Source organism: Gossypium arboreum, chromosome 1 (genome assembly GCF_025698485.1).
Source record: "Gossypium arboreum isolate Shixiya-1 chromosome 1, ASM2569848v2, whole genome shotgun sequence".
Taxonomy (NCBI): domain Eukaryota; kingdom Viridiplantae; phylum Streptophyta; class Magnoliopsida; order Malvales; family Malvaceae; genus Gossypium; species Gossypium arboreum.
The window spans coordinates 417,657-432,253 of NC_069070.1; the positions used below are offsets into that span (position 1 = coordinate 417,657).

General features: G+C 29.2%; 1 protein-coding gene across 1 annotated transcript; it reads left to right on the forward strand.

The window, feature by feature from the left end:
- Positions 1-10,246: 10,246 nt before the first annotated feature.
- LOC108482613 (putative gamma-glutamylcyclotransferase At3g02910) lies at positions 10,247-11,290 on the forward strand. The gene has a single exon (XM_017785739.2). It carries the CDS (start codon positions 10,374-10,376, stop codon positions 10,896-10,898), a length of 525 nt encoding a protein of 174 aa, XP_017641228.1. The 5' UTR covers positions 10,247-10,373; the 3' UTR covers positions 10,899-11,290.
- The last annotated feature ends 3,307 nt before the right edge of the window (positions 11,291-14,597 follow it).

The following is a 14,597-nucleotide window of genomic DNA, read 5'->3' on the forward strand; positions in this document are numbered from 1 at the left end:
AAAATTATACATTAATAGAACCCACAAATTATATACACATAATCACTCAATTTGATCAACTTATATTCGGCATTTGTACATTATAACATGTACAATCAATTTTATAATTGTAATTAAAGTACTAACATATATGTTATACAACTTTCATAAACATTAAATCACTTTAAGTATACATACATTTACCATGCAAACCATACCAACAAAATCAATTCATATTCGAACATCCACGTATCTCATTAACATTTTTAAACCATCAATAATCAAACCAAATTTCATTCATTCAAACATAACATAACCTATTAATCCATATCATTTCCGAATACAAGCACATAACATAACTTATAATCAACCATGGTATTCGACATAATAATCAAAATAAACTTAAACTAATATTCAACCAACATCGAACTCAAGCATAGCAATTAAGCCATTCTCTCATGGCCTTTATGTACAATGCTTTCAAAACAACAAAATCTCCCAAACTATTATCCTATACATGCCATAATGTTAACTTAGGATTACTAAGAAGGGGTACCAAAACGTTGCAGACAGGTGTGATGATTCCGAGGATGGTTCTGAGCAGGAAGCGGATCAAAAGAAATCTAAACAAGAGACAAGTAAGCACACCAAATGAGTTTTCAACTCAGTAAGTCGTAAGCCATATAATGCAAACAATTAACTGAATATGTCGATCTAGAAACTAGAAAGGTCCATAGATTACAGAAATTATCAATTCAACTACTAGTCAAGTCTTACCATTAACTCAAAGTATCATATAACCGAATACCTTAATTCCTTCCTACAATATTTAACAACGATGAAATAGATGCATCCAAGTACCTCTGATTCAATTTTCATGTCTCCAATCTCTTATTTTTATCAACAACTAATTTCGCTCACCTAATGCTCAAACAAGGAAATTCGCACCCATAGTGCCATGTTAACCCGCACACATAGTGCCTTAGTAATTCACATACGTATTGACATTTAAATCCGCATACATAGTGCTATACAAGTCCGCACACATAGTGCCATACAATTTCGCACACATAGTGCCATTCAAATTCGCACACATAGTGCCAAAGTCAATTCGTTTTTAACAAAGTGATTTATTTAATTAACTAAGTATAATCGGTCACATGCCTTTCAATCAAAAGAATACGTAAACGAGAGAAATTCTTTCACGATATGCATACCAATTATGTATATAATAATCAAGCTTAATGGATTTTAGACTTACTTTGTGTTGGATGAAACAGTTCCAATCGTCTACTCGATGTTCTTTGCTTTGCCCTTGCTTAAGTCCCCTCCTTTGGGTTCTTGAGCTAAAATAAATAAATTAACTAATTTAATTACATGGCTAGTTAGTTATATCCCATAACATTAATGATTTCATATCACAAGAATCACACGGCTAAAACTTGATTTTTTATTTTTTTTAATTTTTTTTTCACCTTAGGCTTTTAAGCCATTCGGCTATTGATCACCTAAGACCACATTACTCTCCATAATCCAATCAATATTTCAATAAAACACCTATATATATATGTATATACGGTAACCACCCCTTGCTAATTACTCACATATATAAATATATCATATTCAACTATATCAATCCATGTATCTATCACATTCGGTTATAAGACATTCACCTAAATATCACATTCAACTATGATAATAGCCTTTATATACATATATATACTTTCAATAAATTCATAAACCTCATTAATGATAAATTCAATTTGACTTAATTGCTTAAAAACTTACCTTGGGTATTAACTTTTGATAAAAACGATTACTCAACTAGCTTCGACTTCCCCCGATCCAAATCAACTCTCTTTTGATCTTGAGCTAGTTAAAAGAAATTTAAACTTATTTAATTAATTAACTAACTCAATACACTAAAGAAATACTTAATTGGTTAATTTATGCAATTGCCCCTCTCATTTTATGCTTTAAACAAATCGGTCCAAAACATTTAAAACATCAAGCAATTATTATTATTATTATTTTCCAAGACACACTTAGGCCGAATGCTCTTCTAGTTCACAAGAGTCCTCCCAAATTTTTTTTTTTGAAATTTAGTTACACAATTAATTAATTTACAATTAATCCTTAAATGCTAAAAATCATATAAAATTTCAACCCAAAATATATTCATCTAACACTTATAATTAAATTTGTACTATCAAACTCAAGGATTTCATAAATTCTATCAATGGCCGATTGCAAAATCTATAACCATTTCAAAAATTATCACTTGGGCTAGATAAACTACTTAACATCAATTCAAAATATGCAAAAATTATAAGAAAACCAACTCCAACATACCTTAGATTAGGCTTACATATAACCGAAAGTTTGAAGCTCTTTCTTTCTTCTTTTTTTTTTTTTCGGTAATATCTTGGATGAAGACATGCAAACCTTTTTCTTATTTCTTTATAATATTAATAACTTTACTAAATAAATTATTTTACACATATTTTCTTATTAATTCATTTTTATTTGGATTATTTAATCATTTGCTAACATAAAAGTTTATTTAATTGGACTTAGTGGAGGAACATCATTACTTGGCCAGCCACTTCATGCATTATGGGCATTTTGACATGCAAACCCAAGCTTTCACACTTTGTAGTTATTCGATCTTTATAATTTTCCTATCATATTTTCCAAGTTTCTCAACTAAGTCCTTTCAAGAAAATTCACATTCCTAAGACTAAATTAAAACATTAAATTTTTCACACATACACTATCATACATAAAATATATGCAATTAAATTTAAAATAAATTTTTATGACTCGATTTTGTGGTCCCGAAACCACATTCCGACTAGGGTCAAGTTAGGGTTGTCACAGAATCTTTCTCATTTTAATTGTTAGTAAAAAAAATCCTCTCCATTTTGCCACATTGATTACACAATTAAGGCTACTTCAACTTGGATGATTCAAATTACATATGTTTTTAGAGAAGACAACAAGGTAATTAATGAATTGACATCAACAACGTCTTCAAGGCCTTTAAGTAGGTATATTTTTATGCAATCACTAGATGAATTTCTACTATTACTGCATGATGATAAATCTGGCATAACTTGGTCTTGCCTAGTTTAGTTGTGATTTTATCCTTCTTCTTGTACAAAAAAAAAAAAAAAAATCCCCTCCACCAAATCCCATTGATATTGTATATGTATATAGGAATGAATAAATTTTGATTTATTAGTAGAATTTTGAAAAAAGTTTGAATTAAATCAAATTGAATTCAGATATTAAATTTTGAAGAGTCTTAGTCTAAGTATGAAATTTGTAATTGAAGATAATTTTTAGAGATAGAAGATAATTCTTAGACAAATTCTATTTGAAACCTTCAGACGATAAAATATCTAGATAAACCTCTTGAATTTAAATGATTTTTATCCCATTTTACATGAGGCAATTTTAAGAATATTTGAAGCCTATATATATATATATATGAATGGTTCATTGGATGTAAGGTTGATGAAGTTTGGGAGAGTAGATATGTTCATTATTAATAACTTTTATGTTAGAAAATTTTATTACTTTATTCACCTTTGATTGATTAGTTAACAAACCTTTTAAATATATATTTTTGGGAGAGTTCATATTAAATGTACTAAGGTGGGACTACAATTATCCAAGGGTTATGGTAGATTGGGCTTGAATCATTGCTTGTGTCGTGAATTTAATAGTGGATTTCTTCTTTGAGTAAAACCCTATAGAGATAGGTGATGCACTAAATTATTTACCAATTTACTTGTGTTTATTCCATTATTTATTGCTTTGTTCATACGGTTGTGCCAATACTAGAGCCAAAGCTTCGTGTACCACAACTTATATAACAGTCTAGTCAGATGAACTTTCAATTGGTATCAGAGCCTCTCACCTAAAGTAATTGATGAGATAGCAATCAATAATGAAGTTTATGAAAGAAGGCAGTTCGACTATATAGCTACCACTCTTGGGTAGATACAATTATGTCTACCATAAATCTCAAATCAATGCTTTTATCAAATCATTATAGAAATTAAAGCATGAAAAATAGTGTTGAATGGATGAGATCCTGCCCAAATTGCTAAAAAAACTGCAAAGAAACCCGAAGCAAATTGAACTGTCAAAAAAGATAAGACTGCAAACTATAACTCTAAAGCTTTGTATGTTATATTTAATGGTGGAAACACACGATAATTTAGAAGAATTTCTAAATGGGCCTCAGCACAAGAAGCCTATAACATTTTGTAAACTACCTATGAAGGAACCTATAGAATTAAAATGTCTAAACATCATATGCTCACTACTAGGTTTAAGTTTTAAGAATGTGTAAAAATGAATCTATTTATGAGTTTTATGTAATTAATTTCTAATGAATTTAATCAGTTGGGATATGATTCCAATAATTATATGCTAAAATCTATTTACTTTGTTTGAAAGTCTTTTGTCCTTTGAAGCTTCTTTCTCATAAACATGACAATATGATTTTTATAATAAAAGATCGAAAAATTACTTTTCCATACAGATGATAAGTGTAAGAGAATGTATTAAAATAAAATTAACTTTATTTAATTATGTTTTCTGTAAATATTTTTTAGTAATGAAGATTATTGTAAAATATTAAACAACATGAATATTATATTTTATTTAATAATGATAACTTAGGAATGCAAAGGATATTCAATTGTCTTAGCTTGAATAAAAAAATGATGTATTTCTTGATAATTTTCGTTTCTTTCCTCTCCCTCGCTTTGATCCAAACAAGAAGTTATGATCTTTTGGTTTTAATAGTGATCTCCATAGGACATTGTGAAAGCTTGGTATCCACTTTTACCATTCTTCTTGTGGAACTCACAATTGCCATAGTTTTTTTGTTTCTTTCTTTCTTCCAAGGGTTCACCATCTTGAAAATTTGAGAAATGAGAAATCCATTACCAACATAAAAAATCATCTACTCTAATTTCTTTCACTATTTTATTTTGAATTTTGATTAAATCGATAAAGCGTTAGTTTCTTTTATCTATAAATCTGTTAAATCCTTATCACTCCACTCCATTCCACAATAGCTAATTAATCTACCAAGTTTTTGTAGGTTTGGGTTCTACCCAATGAGGTTATCTCATATAATTGTGTGTAGAATTTGACTTGGACTAAACATGTTAGTGCCATTGATTTAAATATTGTGGCCTAGCTTTGACCTTGTCTTCTTATTTGAAGCTTACCCAAATTAAGGGTCCCATGGCGATATGTTTTTTCGTACATTGAGATTCGGAATAGGGAATAAATTTTATAAAATTGAAGTTATGAATATTAATGTCAATTTTAGACTTAAAAGTCTTTCAGATAATTTGAAATAGTTTTAAGGTTTGGTTTTTATTAGTTTGGGTTTCTAATCGAAAATAGATATAGTAGTAAAATATATTACATTTTCAATAAGAGAGTTTATATTCGAATCTTGAAAACAATATTATTATAAGCGGTAGTCATGAATCTGAAATAATAAACTTTCAATATGATAAATTGGGCCATTTATATTTTAAATCACTTAATTTAACATAAATTTTTTATTAAATTATGGCACAACCACGACTTGCGTGAAAAATATTATGTAAACTATTGTATTTATAAAATATATAAAATCAAGTGTGGCTTTAATTGAAATATTAAATTGAAGCTTCAAAAGAACATAATGTCTTATTGTACCAAAAAAAAGCATAATGTTTGTTACATTATAAATTTACTTAATAAATTAATAAGCTTTTAATCATTTCCTAATTGAGTTGATGTCTTATTGACTTGTAACACAATAATAATATAGATAATATAGATATAAGTTTGTCATACAGTAATAATCACCAACTCGAGACCCAAATAAGCTTCGGGTCGCTGACCTGCAACCCTACAAGACCCAACCAGATGGATGCACACGAGATGTACAACGAGAGGACAATTAGGGGAGCTCGCGATATTAGCTCGTAAGAGTGGAAGGGAGTTTGCAGTCCTAGCTTGCATACACCCAAGGAGTTCGCATGGAGAGGATGGCGAGCTCCAGCATGCTACTCGGAACGATACACATGTCCAACATGTCCGAGGCCTGCTCAGAGTGTCAGTCCTATGAATAGTGAAGTTAAGTCATGAATAGTGAAGTCAAATCATGAACAGTGATAATATGTATAAATACCTGAATATTTCTTTAATAAGTTACACAAAATTACTAAACAAATTACAAACTCTAATTTACTCAAATTGACATCATTGAGTTTCTATTACTAATTAATTCACTTATACTCGCTCTATTAAGTATCTTATGAAAAAGTTCATTCAAAATGCATATATGTTAAGTTCAATTACTTAAAATCTAAATTGCCTAGATAGATTCAAGATTTTGTGTTAGCAAATGTTTCTTAAAAGAATAATCAATGAGTTAGGCTTTAACATAATGAGAATAGGCCCATGGGTTTCTTAAACTAGAAATCAAAATTGCCCATGGGTTAGTTGTTGGCAATGCTCAAAGAGACAAGTAGGAACAGATGAGAGTAGGCCCATTGGTTTCATTTGGATCAATAAATTTTAATTAATCTGGATTTAAATTTGATTATAGAAAGTTAATAATCTAAATTTTTTCAAATGGAACTTATAATTGACTAAAATAAGAAATATCATAATTTAAAATAACTTCATCTCCAAATAACCTAAAAGTGAAATTATCCAAGCATAAAATGATTTCGAACAAGTAATCATAAATGACTTGAATTGAAGATGATTTGATTCTAAAAGATTTAAATAATTGAATCGAAAATATCCCTACTCAAAAGGGTAAGAATCCAAAATAATATTTTCAAAAATTAAAAAAATATATTAAGAGTTAATTAATATATATTTGCATTTTTTATATTTATGTTATTTTTGAGTTTATACATGTTACAAATTAGTTATATATAGTTTTTAATGTATTTTTAAATTTGATATTGTGTTCATGTCGTTTGTTTTAATTATTTTAAATTGTATATATTAGGTCATAATTCATTTCATATTTAGAATTCATTTAAAGAATACATATATTTTACTGTTCATATTTGAAGATTGTAGTTACCCTCCTAACAATATCGTCTCCAAGGTTTGAACCTCCTACTTAGGAATATAATGTGACTTACTATTGCAACCAATACTTGTTGGTTGTAATGGTATTATTTCTTAATTTATCTCATATTTTACATAATTTTCCATACTGATTCAATATGTATATTCATATTATCAAGTAGTACAAATTTAAATAAATTTTGACATATTAATGATTATTTTTTATAGAGCTTTAACACATTTAATATTTATGTCATGTACATTTATCCCGACATTCCCTTTTTTTTCCCATGCATCATTGTCTTGATTCGTACTCCCATTATCGACTGCTTTCTTCCTGGGTGAAGCTGACTCTTCACATTCAGATTGGACCTCTACTGGTTCTCTCAATCGAGAACATGGATGAGACACCGTTCATGCAAGTCTAGAACCTCATCAATGCGTTTGGAACGATCTGTAACAATCTGTATATTTCCTCTCATAAACGAGCTGGGCTCTTTTGTTTTTTTCAACCATGTTTTAAAAAGTTTAAGATATTCCACGCATGTATTGGAATACCGAAACATGATAGCCATACTCTTCCTTGCTCTACTATGATGGATTCGGACCATACCTGGATTCTTTCAAACCCATTTATCCAGTATTTCTTTATCATCTTTCAGGGTACATTCGATACTAGTAAAGACCAGTAGAACCATCAACCCAGATATCCTAGTGATATTAAACCCTCCCAATCCCGCTTCTCCCATCGCCTCTGCCTAGTTTTCAACCTTAACAAAGCTATTACACCAACCTATCAAAACACCATAATCAAATAAAGTTCACATTCAAAACAAAAGATAAAAACTAACTCCACACTATGTTCTTGGATTAACCTTCTAAGTCTCCAGTGCAGTCCCCAAATTTTTATTTTAAAAATAAATTATATGTTTATCCAAAAATAGATAATAGTAAATGATTCATATTGGAGGTTATTTAAGTGTCAATTAAAGAAAATATCTATGCAAATGTCTACGCCAACAAACCTTACCAAACATATGTGCCTGCGAGTGAATATATATTAGAGATAATAATGGAGTGAGGCATGTTCAAATGTTACCAAATCTCTCATCAGCCTTGTAGTTGGTATGTTTTGTCTATTGTTCGCTTCATTTCACTATAGATATATAATTTTAAAAATCATTATCATCTTTATGTTAAAGATATTCATTTCATTATCATCTTTATGTTAAAGATATTCATTTCCATCCCGCTTCACTCCATCTCAATTTGATTTATGCCAATTATTATTGATACTTTCAATCTATTTAAAGACAAACAAATATTTAAGTATGATTTTGCAAAAAAAAAAAAATTAACATAAAACATCCTCCACAATTTTCTAAACACAAAACATAAAATTTCATAAAAAATCAAACACATCTATTTTTTTTTCATTTTTTACCATTTTAATAGTTATATATAAGGGCAAGATAATTTCATTTAGCGGAACACAATGATGTGAGACAACAATTACTATAATAGCTTCATATTTACTGTTAAATAAAAAAAAAACTTCATTCCATTCAGAATGAACCAATTTGAAATTTATTGGGAAGTTCAATTTTCATCATTCTTAATATATATGAACAAGCCTAACATATAAATCTTGGATATGAACCGAAAGTACTTGAAGTCAACCCTTTCTATAACAATCCTATTTCTCTATCAAAATTTTGTCTATTATAGAAAGGAGATTGTTATACTCCTATAACTTAAAAAGATAATTATTGTAAACCTACAATAGAATTAATATCATGAATTTTCATCAAATAAAAAATAAATTAAAAAAAAGAAAGTGAAAATCAAATCAACAAAATTGAATAATGTATAGCAGGTACATGCATTATTGCTTTTATGCATCTTTCTATTTTACATTCTTTCAAATAATTAATTATAAAGTTCATAAATTTAATAAATTCAATTAATCAATATAGGTTATTAAATTTAATTAATTAATTAATTTTTCATGAGTTAATAAATTTAAGAAATCAATTTATAAGTTTACAATGTTCCAAATTCATAGTAAAATATTTAATTAAGAAACTTAATAGTTTACTAAATTAATATATTTAATTCCATTTCCATTCATTGAGAATTATTTTTATTTAATAAAATATGATTAATAGATTTCTCTAAGTGAAATTTAAACATTTTATTGAAATAATAATTTAATTAAGATCAATTTTAATAATTTAATTAAGATCAATTTTATTTAATAAATTATAATTAATAGATTTGCTTATATAAAATAGTTATAATTTTACTTAAAATTTTAAATAATATGTTATTATAAAGAGTTAATTTAATAAAAAATGTATTATAATTAATTCTACTTTAAATTTAAATGTTATAAAAATATTGTTTTTCTGCAACCAATTCAAATACGGCAATTATTGGCTTTTTATTATAAAAATAACTTCAATTTTTTATTAATTACAAAAATACCTATTTTTTATTATGTATGTATATGACTTGAAATGAATAATGAAAATAGGTGGAGCTAAAGAGGTCGATGTCACCCACTTATCACGTCAGCCAATCATTAGCTGTTAGAATTAAAAAAATTAATTTTTTAGATGCTATCAATTTATTTGATGTCACCTATATAAATATCACCTCTAATACCAATATTTTTATAGGCCAAAAAATAAATTTTGAGGAGGTGTCAATCTATTTAATACGACTAATGGTAGAATAATGGTGGGGCCGCGTCACCTCTTTTATTGGATCAGACTTTTTTTTTAAGTGATTTTTATTTTTTTAAAACTTAATTATTTTTTTTATTTAATGGTGCCATACAGAATGATGTGATCATCATGCTGTCGACATTTTTTTGAATTTTTAAATTATATTTTTAAAAGAAAAAATAATTTTTATTTTAGTGGTGTCATTTTTTTTGGTATAACCACTTTAGTGGTGCTATTGAGAATGACATAATTACCTTCTACTCTCAAAATTTATTTTTGGCTTATAAAATACACAAAAATATTAATATTGAAAGTGATATTTATACAGGTGAAGCAAAATAAATTTGTACCACTTAAAAAATTAATTTTTTAATTCTAATAACCAATAATTAACCAACGTGAGAAATAGATTAGGTGAATATTTTTGGCTTTACCCATTCTCAATATTTATCCTCAATAATTGCACTCCCACGAACTGTTCCTTTATTTTTATTTTGTGTGGCTTTGGTGTTTGCTACTCAGCTTTAACTCTCCCAATGTCCGTCGCAAACCACCATGGCTGAAGCCACCACCCAAGTCCTCATCTTTACCTACGGGACATTGAAACAAGGCCATGGTAACCACCATCTAATACAAGACCTTATCCTCCAACAAGACGCTATCTTTTTAGGCTTTCACGTCACTCATCAACCCCACCCACTCGTCATAGGCCCACACGGCATCCCCTACCTCATCAACGTCCCTGGACATGGCCACCAAGTCAAAGGCGAGTTATACTCCGTGTCAACTCGTGGACTGGTCCGACTCGACGAACTGGAAGGAATCAGCATAGGGCATTATGAGAGGTTGCCTATTGAACTGTATGAAGAGGGGAAAGAAGGGGTTTTGGTTGCTGCTGAGGCGTATTTCGCCCATAGGAGCTTTGGGGAAAGGCTTTGGGAGAGGAAAGGGAAAGTGGGTTTAACTGAGTTTGGAGAAGAAGAGGGAAAAGGGTATGTTGGAATAGAAGATAGGCCTCATGGGTGTGATGTTCTTCATGATATTACTTCATTTCTTAGCTATAATAGTGAAGAATTGTAGTTTGTTTCTTTTATTTATTTAGTTAATTTAGATATGAATCTATTAAACATAATTGTATGCTTACAAAACCATTTGCACACTAACCGGGAAACAAAGGCAAGCATGCTAGCCAAGAAACCTTCACACAGCTAAGGGGCTTCTTGTCTCGTGCCATTACCATTTCATCTGAAGTGGTCAATTCCACGCTCACCCGTATTCCCGGTAGTGCGATTTCGGATTTCACTTCTGATCTCTGCTGGTTTGGCTCTTTGTAGAAAATTTGTTGTTTACGCAGTTTTTTAGCTGTACCAAAGACAGATGTCAATTGGTGATTGGTTTGTCTTGTGATGTTTCAGTTATGATTAACTACTCATAATAACATATCTTAGAGATTGATTCAGATCTGAATCAAAGTTATCAACTTTTCAAGTTTAATTGGTCGGATCAAATTAGGTAAAATTTGAAAGTATATACAAGAGATTTAAGACTTATTCTGTGCTAAACAAAGAATTTTTTTTTTTTTTTTACTTATTATCCTTCTAGTTTCATGGAAGGTTGATTGTAATTAATGTAGTATGTTAGCAAGTTTTAATTTCTTATCAATTGTGAAGACATATATGGGTTATATATTAAATTGAGAGCAATTAATCTTGTTTATTGATGAATGTTTCATTTGAGCTTGTTGAGTGAAAAATTAAGTGTTTTTCTTGGTTAATGTTATAAGTTTTTAGAGGAAATATAGAGGAGAATTGCTTAGATCTTATGTACAAAATTGAGAATTCTAATTTGATGAGTATTAAAGATTGTAATCACTTGTTTTACATGTTGCTATGATAGTGGATTTATCTCTTTGGGCAAGACTCTGCTGATGTAAGGAAATCAAATTGCGTAAACATATCGAATGTTCATTGTTTTTTCTACTTTGTTCATACTTAATGTCTGAAGTAGTTGACACTAGTCACTAGCACTGCTTCTAATGTTGCTCTTGTTGTACTTGCAAATATTGGTTTAGATCTTTCAGCTGTTTATTGTTCATGATTGTGCTTGTAACACATTTCTTTTACAATTTTCGGTAAGAGTATTATGTAGGCCCTATACTAAGAGTTAGTTTGCATTTTGGAGTTTACATTTTGGCCCATTTACTCAAAAAATAGATTAATTAATCTTTATACATTAGATCAAAGTAATTTATTCTACTAAAAGTTTTATATATTTTTACTATTAAAAACTGGCATAGCTAAAAATATAACTAGAACTCATTTTCTATTTTTTAAAAGAATGGACCAATTTGCTCTTTGATTCAAATTACAAGAACTCATTTACCATTTTTTAAGTAGAAAGGATAAAATGCAATTCAACTATTAATACAAAATCCAACACAACTTTTACCACCCTTTTCCTATGAGATCCACAAAAATACAAATGGTGTTGTCTGCTGTGACTTTGTTTCCATAGTTTTGGGTTATAGTTTGTGCAGTCTTTAGGCTTATTATAGGGGGATGATCGGTAATCAATTTTACTTCGCTTGAAACTTTTTAATAAAAAAAATTCTATGTTTCACATCTTGGTTAAAGAGTCACTTTGACCCATGTTCCAATAGCTATATATGTTAGACACTGCTCCACCTTTGTCTAATTTTCTATAGATTGAGCTAATTGACAAGATGAAACATTGAAGCCTGTGTAGAAAATGCTTTTCATCTATTTTTTGGTACAACTATGGAAGCCAATCAGACATGTAGGAGTTTTTGTGACAAGTCATTACTCTCTTTCCAAAAACTATAAATATGATCAAATGTGTAGTGCACTCACTTCTTTTTTCTGAGTAAAGGTATTTTAAATTTATTGATTCGCAGAAACTAAGTACATAGTCTAGCCCATTAATCACGAGGGCTCAAGGAAAACAACCACACGCCTATCATAAACACAAAAAACACACTCGGGTAGCAAAAGCAAGAAAGTTAACAAAATGGATTAAGCAAAATATTGCAAAGATCAGAGTCTATGCTAGCCCCTACTTTGGCAAGGTTATCAGCATCTATATAAGCAATGTGAGATATATGACAAATTAACCAAAATCTGGGGTAATCCTTCCTAGTGAATCTTCTTAAAAAATTCCCACTAATATCTTGTGCCAGATAAGGATGAGTGCATCACTTGACAGCAAGATCGCAATCAGATTCAATAGCTAGTTTATGAGAAATGTGCCACTTGAAAGCAAAGAAATATAAGCTCTTTCCATTTTGAGATTAATGCATTTTGTCTACTTTTTTAGATCCATTCTTCTCCACCCAATCTTATGATATTTTCAACTTGAACTTGCATATTAGTCTATACAGACAGTTTCTACAATGAAATATAAAATTATGAATAGTATCTTGTAGCCTAGCCTATTTGTCAAAGAAAAAGCCACAATTTGCTGACCAATGCTGTTTGTCTATTATATAAAATAAATGAAAGTGGATCTATGGATAACAACTTCACTTAATTTGGGCTTAGCAAACAAATCTTGCAATCATGTTTATAATCATTGATTTAATTTAATTTAATATAAATGAACAAAAAATTGAAATTTATGAACAATTTGTGTTAAACATTGTTTAGGGTTCTTTTGGTAAGGTGAAGGGCCGTAACAATTTAACAAAATAAGATGTTGTGGAGAGATAGTGCAGAGGAAGATCAAAGCAAATTTTGAGAAATAAGTGCGGTGGCAAGCAGTGGTGGTGAAAGTAATAAGGGTTTGAGAGGAATGAGAACTGCAGTGGTGGTTGTGATTGTAAAAAATAAAAGTTATAGAGATAATATTTAGAGAGCTAAATTTGCTAAAAGATAAAAAAAGTCTTGAATGTGACGTTCAAACTTCTATTTATAAACCTTGAAAAGGAAAGTTATAAAGAGAATGTGAGTGAGCATGAACCTGCTAAAATGGTGGGTAACAGGATTGAAAGTAGTTACTTGAACGTGAAAAAATAGAAAGTAACTTATATAGATGATAGGTATAATGATGGTTAATGAAAGTTGCACTCACTTGATTTTAGCAATGAAAGACTTCAAAGTGACAGTACAACGTTTGTTCATTAAAGAAATAAGAAGAAAGTACTTGCATTCTCAAAAAAAATATAAAAAAAAAATTCTTAACAATTTCCGTATTTAAACCTCAAAGTCATGCTCTCTAAAACATCTTAAGAATAGAATAACTCATAAATCCCGCCAACCTGCTATAGTTATTTCCAAAAAGTCATTCCTAGTGAAGTTATTTCCAAAGGTACTCATGCAAGGAATAATATTTCCCGAAATTACTTTTGATTGGACAGTTAATAACCAAAACAATCATCTACAAACATTACTTTATTCTCCTCATTTCCTAAAAACCATCCCTTGAGAATATTTTCCTCATTTCCTCATCTACAAACATCCACTTGTGTAGGGATAGAGTTAAGGGTAACAAGTAGGACCTTGTCCCAATGGTCACTTTAAACATTGTAAAAGTTTAAACTAATTTAATTATAAAATTACATTTTTTCATTTCAAAAAGAAAATTTATAATTTAATATGTCGAAATTTTACATTAATACAATAATAAAATTATATTTTAACTTTCTAAAATTTTATAATTCAAATTGTGACAAAAAAAACTAACTTCACCCTTACATGATGAAAGTTAAACTCGAAATCTTAATATTTTAATATCTCATCCTTACCATTAAATTAAAGTAATAAT